The sequence below is a fragment of the Octodon degus genome, unplaced genomic scaffold (genome assembly GCF_000260255.1).
Source record: "Octodon degus isolate 3935 unplaced genomic scaffold, OctDeg1.0 scaffold00019, whole genome shotgun sequence".
Lineage (NCBI taxonomy): Eukaryota > Metazoa > Chordata > Mammalia > Rodentia > Octodontidae > Octodon > Octodon degus.
Genome location: NW_004524595.1, coordinates 6,129,836 through 6,141,869, shown reverse-complemented (window position 1 = coordinate 6,141,869; position 12,034 = coordinate 6,129,836). Strand labels below are relative to the sequence as shown.

At 40.8% G+C, this 12,034-nt stretch overlaps 1 protein-coding gene and 1 non-coding gene across 2 annotated transcripts in view; both read left to right on the top strand.

Annotated features, from left to right (window-relative positions):
* The window catches only part of Rab10 (RAB10, member RAS oncogene family), a 76,006-nt gene extending 69,235 nt beyond the window's left edge, over positions 1 to 6,771 (top strand). Inside the window, exon 6 of the mRNA XM_004627438.1 lies at positions 4,274 to 6,771. Within this exon, the coding sequence (XP_004627495.1) occupies positions 4,274 to 4,357 (84 nt within the window). The 3' untranslated portion in view covers positions 4,358 to 6,771. The remainder of the gene's footprint in view (positions 1 to 4,273) is intronic.
* LOC111815660 lies at positions 2,148 to 2,254 on the top strand. The gene has a single exon (XR_002820321.1). It is a non-coding gene; the product is annotated as a U6 spliceosomal RNA (small nuclear RNA).
* Positions 6,772 to 12,034: the final 5,263 nt, after the last annotated feature.

The following is a 12,034-nucleotide window of genomic DNA, read 5'->3' as shown; positions in this document are numbered from 1 at the left end:
CACATTAGAATTAACTTTAGAATGAAAGGAATTTAAAATTTTCATTGTTGCCTTAATGCTGTCCACAAGTACGTCCTCATCCTTCTCCCACAGTAACCAATGTAAGGAACTTTTAAATTATTACTATGAGTAAATATATATATTCTTATTCTCACCTGCATTTTTTTTTTTTTGTTTTTTTTTTTCACCTGCATTTTTGTGAGTAACATTTTTATTCTTGATGTAGGAGATTGAACCCAGAGTCTTGCTGTGAGTCAGAAGGTCTCCTTATTTACACTCGAGCCACAATAGTGGATTATGGAACGTGGATATTTAAATCTGGGAGATTTAATTTTGACAGTGTAGATTAGATTTAATTTGTGCTTTTATTAGTGAAGCTGAGATTTTCCTTTTTTTTTTCTTCCACTCTTTAGTCCTGGGGATTGAATTTAGGACCTTTTCAATGAGCTAACCCCAACTCTGTCTTATTTTTAATTTTTAAAATTTTAAAAGGTTGATGAGATAGCTCAGCAGACTAAGAGCCTGCTTAGGAAATCTCAGGGACCAGGGTTCAAACCCTGGTAACTACATGCTACACCGGCCCTGCCCTTGGGCGCGCCAATCCTGCAACTGAGTCTGGGTGTGGTGGTGTGTACCTATAATCCCAGCGCTGGGGAGGCTGAAAACAGGAGGATCACTATGAGTCTGATCTGTATAGTGAGACCATGTACCAAATACATAAAAAATAATGAAATAATAAAGTTTTAAGACAAGATCTTGCTAAGTTCCCCAAACTGTTCTCAAAGACAGGATAAAACTGGATAACAGTCATATGCTACCTAGTCTGACTTAAGAATGTATTTAAGAATCAATTTGCATTTCTTTTTCTACAATTTTTGTTTTTGTTTTGTTTTTACAATTTTTAATGTATGTATTTTATTTGGTACAGGGTCTCACTACACAGCTTGAATTTGTAGTGCTTCTCCTGTCTCAGCCTCACCAGCGCTGGTACTACAGGTGTGCACTGCCACACCCAGTTTTGAGGCCAGCTACGCACACCACGGGTTTTGGGGCTGGCATGGCATGCAGTTACTGGAGACCAAACCTGGGTCCTTATGCTTGCCAGGCAGGCGCTTAGACAGCTGAGCTATCTCTTAGCCCTATAATTTTTTAATTCTTTTTCCTAGTTGTTAGTCTTGTCTTATTGCTAGCTGGAAGTGAGCTTAAAGTTATATTTAATAAGCTTACCTCAGACTCTGTCACTAAAATGTCTTTTTCTAGAAAAATTTTCGGAGATCCCAGCTTTTAAAATGATGAGCAGCAAGGTGCATAAGTCAGTACATATAGGGGCCTTCCTGGTAAGCATCCATATATTTTTTGTCTGACCCATCCTCAAAAGTTCCCAGAGAAAATAAAATTCTTGTGCAGCTGTTCTTGCTGTTCACTGGATGCTGAGCTGCCTTTTTACTGCTATATGTTTCTCAGATTTTTATTAGTAGCAAATTCCCTTATTCAGGAAAGCTCACAGGATCTTTTTAATGTGTAAATCAGTAGAAAAAAAGGTTGAAAATGAGGAAAAACCCATGCCATGAGACACTGAGCAAGCTCTAGGGGCAGGTAGAAATTCATTAAAGTAGGCCTCTCTGGGAAACCTTCTGAGTTTTTAGAATATTTAATTATTACCCCCCTTGGGTCACCCACGACCTTAACTTTATAGTTTTCATAGTAGAATAATTTCTCATATGTTAAGCTGAGTTCCAGATATATAAAGGGCTAGGATAGTAAAAGCTCATCTGTGATGGTAGAAATCAGAAGTATTGGCTTTAAGATGCTGGAAAGAAGCACAGGAAGGCCTTTGAGGTGGTATTAGTTCCATGTCCTGATCTGGTGGTTTCACAGTATATATATGCTAACAACTCATTAAATTGTACACTTAAAGTTTGTGTAATTTTTCTACATGTAAATTAGTATGCAGAGACTTTTTTCATAATATAGTATGGGGCTACTCATTTGAAATAGTATGATTTTTCTTTTCTTTTTTTCTTTTCTTTTGGCAGAACCAGGGATTGAACTCAGGCCCTTGCACTTGCCAAGGAAACACTTATTCTTTTGAGCTATCTCCATAGCTCCTGAAATAGTGTGATTTTTTAAATTTTAAGAGTAATATAGTGCTGGCTTTGGCAGCACATATACGAAAATTGGAACGATACAGAGAAGATTAGCATGGCCCCTGCGCAAGGATGACATGCAAATTCGTGAAGCGTTCCATATTTAAAAAAAAAAGTAATATAAATAATTTTGATTTGATGATTTTCCCCCCCTTATATTCATTTCCCCCACAAATTATGTAATTGTGATTTGCTCATTTTTATTTAAATGTAGTTATTTGCCTTTTAAAAGCAGTGATCCAGACCTCTAAGCAGACCTCTAAGCGTCAGCCTGAAAAGGCAAAAAACTAAACAGAAAATGGTTGTTTTACTTCTCTAAAGTTCCCCTTTCAGCATCACTGGTCATTGGAGAATCCATCTTAAGAAACCATGGCTATCCTCAAAAAGTCAGTCAATAACAAATACTAACAAGGCGATGGGGGAGACTTCTCCATTGTTGGTGGGAGTATAGACTGGTGCGACCACTGTGAAAATTAGTATGGAATTTTAGTCGAAAAACTAAAAGTCATTTTACCTATTTGACCCAGCTATTGCCTTTCTAGGTATCTTCCAGAATAGTTAAAGGCATACCCATGCGTATAGCAGCACAATTTATACTAGCTAACTTTTAGAAACAGCCCATATGCTCATCAACAGATGAATGAAGATAGAATGCATACAGCCAGGGATGTAGCACCGTGGCACAGTGCCTGCCTAGGAAGCACGAGGTTGAGTTTGAGTCCAGGTACCCCCCCAAAAAAGATGAATGAATATATATAAAAATGTATTTGTGTACAATAGAGCACTGTTGTCTCCTCCTCTCCATAAAGAAGGATAAAATTGAGACATTTCTAGGTAAACTGATGCATCTCTATAATCTTAATCTTGAGTTAAAATAAATTAGACTTACAAGTTTAAATACTGTATTCTTTCTCTTATGTAAGGAACCCCAGTATAAATAGGGAGCAAACAGCCAGGTAGCTCAGTGTACTGAAGTGCCTGCTTAGGCAGAGCGCAGCGGTCTGGTTCCATCCCCAGCATGCCATGCCCCCCCTGGTGTGAGCTGAGATGGCAGTTGAGACTGGGTGTGATGGCACGTGCCTATAATCCCAGTTCTTGGGAGGCTAAAAACAGGAGAATCCCTAAGAGTCCAATCTACATAGTGAGATGCTGTAGACCCTGTCCTAAATACATTAAAAAAAAAAAAAAAAAAAAGGTGGGGGGAGCAAAATGGAGGAGAGATATTGGAAGTTTAAGGGGAAAAAAAGTTCAGATGGGAAGGGGAACAAGAGAAAAGGAGAAGGGAAAAGGAAGGAAGGAAAAGGCAATTTTAAATAAGAATAAGAGAAAAAAATAGCAGAGCTTTTGTAAATGGGGAGAGGAAGGTTAAAGGGAGGAAAGAGAATGAAAAGTCAGGTGTATTATGTATAGGCACAAATTCTCCATAATGAATGTGTTCGTTATATATGACAAATGTGTTAATAAAAAATAAAATAAAGTGAGGGTTGGGGATGTAGCTCAGTGATAAGAGTGTTTGCCTATAGTGTACAAAGCTCTGAGTCAAATTCCCAGGAACACACACAAAAAAAGGAAGATATGATCCTGCATTGGCTTTATACAACTTACTTAATAATGCCTTTTTTAGTATTAAATGTACCTAGTGGTCACAGCTTAAATGGTGAGAAAATCTACTGAGATTAGGGATGGAGATGGTTTCAGAAACTTCAGTAAGGGGTTGCCAGGAAATGTGTGTAACATTTCACAGCTTGGAGGAAGCAGGCTAAATGAAGATCAAAAACAGCTTCCAAATCTTTTTTTTTTTTTTTTTTTTTTTTTTTATTTATTTGTGTGTGTGTGTGTGTGTGGCCAGCTCAGCCCACCAGGGGGCGGGGCTGGCTGGCATGTGGTGCTGGGGGATTGAACCGCGGTCCCTGTGCTTTGCTAAGCTTGTTCTAAGTAGGTGCTTTAGACCACTGAGCCATCTCACCAGCCCTCCAAATCTTGACTGTGCATAGGGTAAAAACCCATGTGACTGTAACTGCCTCCTTTTGTATACTTGGACCTTGATAAGAATGTTGCTGTTGAATCTTGACTTACCTGTGGCAATATGTTTTTCATGAGTTACTTTGCTTATGTGTTTGTTCCAGACCCCCGTAAAAGAGCCCAACAGTGAAAATGTAGATATCAGCAGTGGAGGAGGCGTCACGGGCTGGAAGAGCAAATGTTGCTGAGCGTTCTCCTGTTCCATCTGTTGCCATCCACCACCTGTTTCTCTTCTTGCTGCAAATAAACCACTCTGTCCATTTTTAACTCTATAAAGAGATATTTTTGTTCCTCATCCTAACTATCCAGTCCACCTGTTTTATTTGTTCTTTCATCTGTGACTGCTTGCTGACTTTATTATAATTTTCTTCAAACAAAAAAATGTATAGAAAAATCATGTCTGTGACTTCATTTTAAATGTACTTGCTCAGCTCACCACTGCATTTCAGTTGTATTATAATCCAGTTCTTATCAACATTAAAACCTATAGCAATCATTTCAGTTCTGTTCTGCAAATTGTATAAGAATAAAAGTTAGAATTAACAATTTTATTTTGTACAACAGTGGAATTTTCTGTCATGGATAATGTGCTTGAGTCCCTATAATCTATAGATGTGATAGCAAAAGAAACAGAAGCCAGGAAAACACTCATTTTCACCTCAAATATGTAAATGGGGTTAATTTTGTCCTGTGCCTTATGTGGAAAGGAACTTACTTGGTTTTTCCTTTTTTTTGTTTTGTTTTGGTGGAAGCATGTGCAGGAGATATCATCCAAACATAACCCATTAAAATACTTGTGGTTTGCTTGGCTGTGATTTTCAGAGTAGTTAATTGAGGACAAAGGGTAATGCAGAAATGATAGGTTTGGTTTGCTGAGTCTTTGTTTTCAGTGGCCTTGATATTTAAAACTATTCTGCCACCAGTTCTCCTTGGCCACTTCCTATGTGTGGCTCATCTTCCTGCATGCCATTTTATTTGCTTCTCCTTCGCATCACCACCTTATAGTATGAATTCTTATGAAATGAAAGGGGCAGACTAGTATGTTTGTCAGTTTTAACATAAAGCACTGATTTAACTTGCTAAGTAAACTAAATGACAAATTCTAACTGCCTACTATCCATGTCAATTAATTGGTGTCTTCCCCTCATTTACTCTGTCCCCTAAAACCTCTGCCCCAGATTCCTTTCATTCGGTTTTGATTCTGTGTAGTTCTTCCCTTTGTACTCCTCCTGTCTGTCCATTGAGTTTATGAAATGGAAGAGCTAATTGCATGCACTAGTGTTCAGAAGGTGTTGTGGTTTGTCTTTCTAACTAGGTGTATATCCTCTTCACTTTCCTAGTCTCTTAACCTAAATTTGAGTAGTCTCCATTTTGGCAACTCCTCTGGCAGTTCGGTAGCCCAATGAAGACTTGAGAGTTCAAAAAGAAAAGAAAAAAGAAAAAATGGGAAAGAGGAGTGGATTTTATTAACATGTTTGCCAAATGTATTTAGATTTGGCCTTTGAAGAACACTTTCAGTGTTAAGTTGTCTTCACCTTAAGATTTAGAGATACTTCAGAAAATTAATTTGAAGTCCTATCTGAACATCCTCTTGGAAAACTTGTGTTACCATGGATTTAGAAAAAGGACAACAAAGGCTTCTCATTTAAGATAAGATCGCTCACTGTTTCTAACCCTGTCCTTCCCTTCATCTTTCAAGTTTTGCTTCATTGCTTCTTATTAGGATAGGGTAGGTTAAGTTTGCTATGCTGCTAGCATCCTAAGATGATACCTTTGTTGAAATAATTGTGAATAGCATGATTCATTTCGAGCAGAGGCTGAGTTTAGGACAGCAGCTTCCATTGAAAAGTCTCTGTGTTGTGACACACATTTTAATGACCTCTTGGCTCACATAAACAACATAGGGACATATCTGTTATGAAAATCCATGAATTTCTCAGATAGTGCCCTAAAAATTTTATATGCCTCACTGGTGGTTGTTCTTAGGTTTTTTTCCTTCACTTGACTTCATCATTGTTTACTAGTAAAAAGCAGCATTGCCAAATAATTGCTAATTTTCCACTAAAAAAAAAATGAAAGCTTTTTGATAAGTTTTAGGTTAAACCTACTGTGGTTAGATTAATGTATTTGTTGCTTCTCTTTATCTGGAATGTGGCAGTAGCCTTTTTTACTTTTAACCCTCTTTAATCCTTATTCGATTCAGTGACTTAAGGTTTGAGAGCTAAACACTGGGATTTTGGGTAACAGACTGACAGTTTTTGTTTGCATAATTATAATCGGCATTGTACATAGAAAGGATATGGCTACCTTTTGTTAAATCTGCACTTTCTAAATATCAAAAAAGGGAAATGGAGTATAAATCAATTTTTGTATAATCTGTTTAAAACATGAATTTTATTTGCTTAATATTAGGGCTTTGCCCCATCTCTGTAAGTCTCGGGATCCTGTGTAGAAGCTGTTCTCATTAAACACCAAACAGTTGAGTCCATTCTCTGGTACTATCTACAAATTCGGTTTCATATTCTCCTTAACAATTTAAATAAACTGAAATATTTCTAGATGGTCTACTTCTATTCATATAAAAACAAAACTTGATTTCCAACTGTGTGGCGTGGTTTTCATTTATTTATGGAATTGAACGATTTCTTCTGAAAACTGTATAATAGCACACTATTAAAAGTTTTAAAAATGGGAATTATTCAGCCTATGGAGAGTTGAGAAGGCAATTTCAAGAATTGTATTTGGTATTGAATTATATAAATGGATTGTTGGGACGATAAAGCAGAGTCACCTGATAAAAAATAGAAGCTGCCATAGTCTCAGTCTTTTCCAGCCAACGCTAATGCACCGGCGGCCACTTGCAGCAGGGTAGGCAGGCCAAGCTGGGAGGGTGTGTGCTGATTTTGGCAGTGGCTGACTTCTTGAAAGTGTATAAAGGATTTCCTACTGCTTGGGGAACCATAACAGTTTCGGCTGTTGGCAGATGTTTAATACTATCTTGCCTCATTGTTTAATAAAGATAAATATTTGTTGGTAAGATTATCTCTGCTGGAAGGGTATTGCTTAGGCTGCAGTGTTTGTAAGAAAGAATCACTTCGAGTATTTTTTACACACACCCACACCCATGTGTCTGTTACGTGTCTAGGGTGAGGCCTGTGATTCTACCTTTGAGATTGGTAGAGGAAAACAAATGGTCTCTGCCTCTGAATTTATGACCTGTAGTGCACACTTGCAATCCCAGCACTACAGGCTGGGACTGAGGTTCACTGTAAATTTGAGGTCAGCCTGGACTGTGAGACAGTGTCTCTCAAAAAGGAAAACAGAAATCAGCCAAATAGTCATGATCCACATTTTAAGCGCTGTATTAATAGAAGAGTAAATTCTGTGGAAAGACGAGCTGGGCATACATGAGTAGGCTCCTTAGGTTGGGGTGGGGCCCGGCAACGTGAGAAATGAGCGTGGCTTGGCTTTTGAGAGAAATCAGAAGAGGGCCCTGCGATAGGCAATGGAGAGTCACGATAAGCGCTTGAGGGTGCTGAGAGCAGTGTCTGGACAAAGCACATCCTGAAGAGTTGGAATAGAAAATCTGAAGGGTTCCACAGTTAAAGGATTCAGCAGAACCTGGCTATATGGTAGAGGGAAATGCAGGATTAGTGAAAGGGAATCTGGAAAGAGGAAGTATTTCTTGTGAGCCTGCTATGTGCTTAAAATGTACATTGCCCTTCACCACCTTGTTAATTTTACATTGTGTCTCATTCTTGCCCAAACAATCTTGTGGCTGGACGTTAACAAGAGGACTGTTGCTTGATAATAGGACAGTGAGTACCTCTGATTTTTTTTTTTTTTAAAGATGAGGGCAAAGAAGACAATTGCACTAGTGTGTGGCAGCTTCCTTGGATGATTTGAGGTACTTTGTACTAGATGACTAAGCGTGTGGGAGGGGAGGTAAGGGATGAAAGCAACATAGTGCTTTGTGGGGTGAGGGTGCCAGCACCACAGTGAGAAGGGAGGCCAGGCTTTACTGGTGTGTGGAGTTAAAATATAAAAGTAAATCTACAAAACTTAACATCTACCATACAGTATATCTCCAATATAGTATTGCCAGTCACTTGTTTACATAGTAGTGGGTACAAGTGAAATGCTAGTAAGTTGCAAATTACTGATGCTTCTGGAGCTGAAGTGGCAAAAGTTGAGGTTTGTAGTTTCGTGGTGCCCTTATTACAGAACATGCTGCTGCTTAAAGGATCATCGACATTTTCCTCAGACAAATAGTATCACTCAGTCTTTTAAGTGAGCTGGCTAGTAGTCATTCCAGAGTGTTTGAAGTGCAGGGCTGTAGTGTTAAATGAAAAGGTCATTTACTTTAGACACCAGAGATGCAGGCTGATAATGCTTTGAAAATTGGTGGGAGGGCTGGTGAGATGGCTCAGTGGTCTAAAGCACCTACTTAGAACAAGCTAAGCAAAGTACAGAGACCGTGGTTCAATCCCCCAGCACCACATGCCAGCCAGCCGCGCCCCCTGGTGGGCTGAGCTGGCCACACACACACACAAAATAAATAAATAAATAAATAAAATTTAAAAAAAAAAAAAGAAAATTGGTGGGAGCCATGGAGATAGCTCAGTAGCTTAAGAGCTTTCCTGGCAAGCACAGAGTCCTGAGTCTGGTCCCTGGTAACAAAATACATAAAATTAGTGAGACAGGAGAGGCTGTTTCAGCTCCCGTGTTGCATTGTGAGTCAAAAGTGATAGGCTGGTAGGTGCTGAAGGCTGACTTGTAGTGAGACCCCATACAGATGTTACCTAGCACCAAGTACTGCAGCAGGTGAGTTACGGCAGGCGCTGAGGACAAACGGCCGTCAGTCCGTGCCTGTGTGCTACTCCCTGCATTCATACTGGTGCAGCCCTCACACCACTGGTGTGACCTGGAAGAGAGATCCTTGAGAGCTGACAAGTCATCTTTTGCAGTTTAAACTACATTGCACATGATTCCCTTGTTTCTGAGCACTCAGCTTGGGGACCTCTCCAAACCACTGTATCCTGCCAAGTTTCCATACAGCCGCTCGGGGCCTCCTGAGGTTCCTGTTGCTCCAGTTTGGTACTAGTGCTGTTTTCCCAAGTGGTCCACCAGCTTTCACTGTCCTGTCTTACCACCCATGGCTGCTGTAAGCAGTGAAAACCAGTGGCAGATTTTAGTAGTGGAGGACATTAGGCTATGCAAGTTAGCTGGGCGTGGTATGAGTACTTAATAATCCTAGCATTTGAGAGGCTGAGGCATGAGGGTCACCACAAATTTGAGCTCAGCCTGGGCTACCTAGTTCAAGGTCAGCCTAGACTGCACAGCAAGACCCTGTCTCAAACAAAAATGTTTTTGTAAAGCCTGGAGAAGAGGGTTGGGGGGCTTGCAGGCTAACTCAGTTCTTTAAGCACCTGCTTGGGCAAACCCAGTCAGGTGCAGGGGACCGAGGTTAGATCCCTAGACCAGGCCCTAAAACAGCTTGAGTGCCCACCCCCCCGCAAAAAAAAGTACCTGTGGCCAGGTGAAATGGTGCACTGCTGTAATCTTAGCATCCTGGGAGGCTGAAGCAGAAGGATCTCAACTTTGAGTGTAATCTGGGTAACACGATGGTTTGGACCCAGCCTCAAAAAAGGGGGGGGGGGTGGCAAGATAGATCAGCAGACTAAGCACCTGCTTAGGCAAGTGCAGAGACCAGGGTTTGATCTGCGGGACCGCATTCCACACAAGCCCCAAACCCCAGTGCGCTGAGCCAGTGACAGTTTCCAGGCTTTGTGGCACACACCTATAATCGCAGCACTGGGGAGGCTGAAAAGAGGAGGATCACTGCGAGTCTGAGCTGCTTGGTGAGACCTTGTACAAGATACATAAATTTAAAAAAAAAAAAAGAGGTAGGGGGTTGAGGATATAGTTCAGTGAGGATTCAATCCCCAGTTCCTGGGTTCGATCCCCAGTCTCTCTGTCTGTCTTGGTCCGTCGGTCTGTCGGTCTGTCGTTCTGTCTGTCTCTGTCTGTCTGTCTCTCTGTCACACACACACAGGAATTCTTACCCATATTACCATATTATAAATGGAGAAGGGCTGAGGCTGACCTGAACTATTCTTCCAAGGCCAGGGTATATTCCCACCCCTAGGAGGAAGATGGGCTCTGCCTTCCTTCCTAGAAGAATACTTTTGAGTTCTGGGATTACATGGGTGCCCCACTATGCCTGCATATGCATTGATATTTATTTATTTATTTATTTATTTATTTATTTATTTAATTTATTTATTTATTTTAGTTCAAAGCTAGCTTGAGCTCCATTGTGAGACGCTGTTGTTTTTTTTTTTTTTTTTCGGAACTGGGGATTGAACTCAGGCCCTTGCCCTTGCCAGGGAAATGCTTATTCCCCTGAGCCATCTCCCCAGCCCTGAGACTCTGTCTTAAAAAAAAAAAAAAAAAATATTTTGTAGTACTGGGTCGGGGGGGAGGTAGAAGAACTGAGAAGCACTGAGCTACATCCCTAGTTCTTACTTATTTTCCATTGAGACAGTGTCTTGTCATGTCCAGACTGGCCTCAAACTTGGGATCCTTCTGCCTCAGCCTTCTAAACATCTGTGTGCTTTGTTAATGGATTTTTTTGGTGGGGAGAGGGGCAGTGAGATGGGGGTTTCTGTGTTGTCCAGGGCAGCCTGGAATTCCTGGGGTTAAGAGGAACTTCTGTTCACCATCTCAAGTAGCTGGAGCTACAGGTATTTAGTACTGTGCCTGCTTTTATTCCAATTTAAAGTTAACCACAATTATAAAACTTCTTTTCTCCCCCTGCACTGAGGAGTGAAGCCAGTGGCACTGAGACATCCTCAGCTCTTCCCGTGCCCCTTTTGAGAGAGGGTCTTTTGCAAAGTTGTCCTGGCTGGACTTAAACTTCTAATCCTCCCACCTCAGCCTCCCACAGTACTGGCACTGTAGTTATTCATCACCATGCCTGATCAATTACAAGCTTATAAAGAATGTTTAAAATCCAAATCCAAGCAGTTCTTCCGATTACTTCCAGATACTGGATGGGCAGGCTAACTCCCATGTGACTCCCAATTCCTTGTCTCCAGAGAGTGTATGGAAAGCCCTACAGGCCTTTGTCTAGTGGAGATATTCTGTGGCTCCCTTGCTGGGTTAATGTGGAGTCCAACTCGGAGTGGGCAAGAGGATGTCTCTACTGCATGGGAAAAAATAAAAATTAAATCTAGAGTCACTGCGCCGGCTTGTGGCCATTCCTGGAAACTGCATTTCTTCTGTGTGCTGTGAGAGATTGCCCAAAGACCACCGAGAAGACTTTGAGGTAAACAAAACAAATACTTTCTTCTAACCTCTCCTAAAATGGCAGTAGAGGATTTTAAAGGCTTAAGCCTACAAATATTAAGAAAATAAGTGAGGGATAGAGACTCCTGCAGGTGATAATTACATAATTTTTATGTAACAATTGAATAAAAAAAAAATCAATATGCAATGTATTAACTATGGGCTGGGGAGATGGCTCAGTAAAATAAGTGCTTGTTTGGCAAGTGCAAGGTTCTGAGTTCAATCCCCAGTACCCCCCCCAAAAAAAAAAGAAAGAAAAGAAAAGACTTTAAAAAATGAATCCACGGGCCAGCCAAATAGCTCAGCAGATTAAAGCACCTGCAAATAGGCGCAGGCACTAGGGGTTCGATCCCTGGGCCTGCCGTGCTGGCCCTGCCCCCGGGGCACACTGAGATGGCAATTGAGACTGGGCGTGGTGGTGCGTGCGTGTAATCCCAACTCCTGGAAGGCTGTAAACAGGAGAATCACTACGAGTCTGATCTAGTAGTGAGACCCTGAACACCCTGTAGACCCTT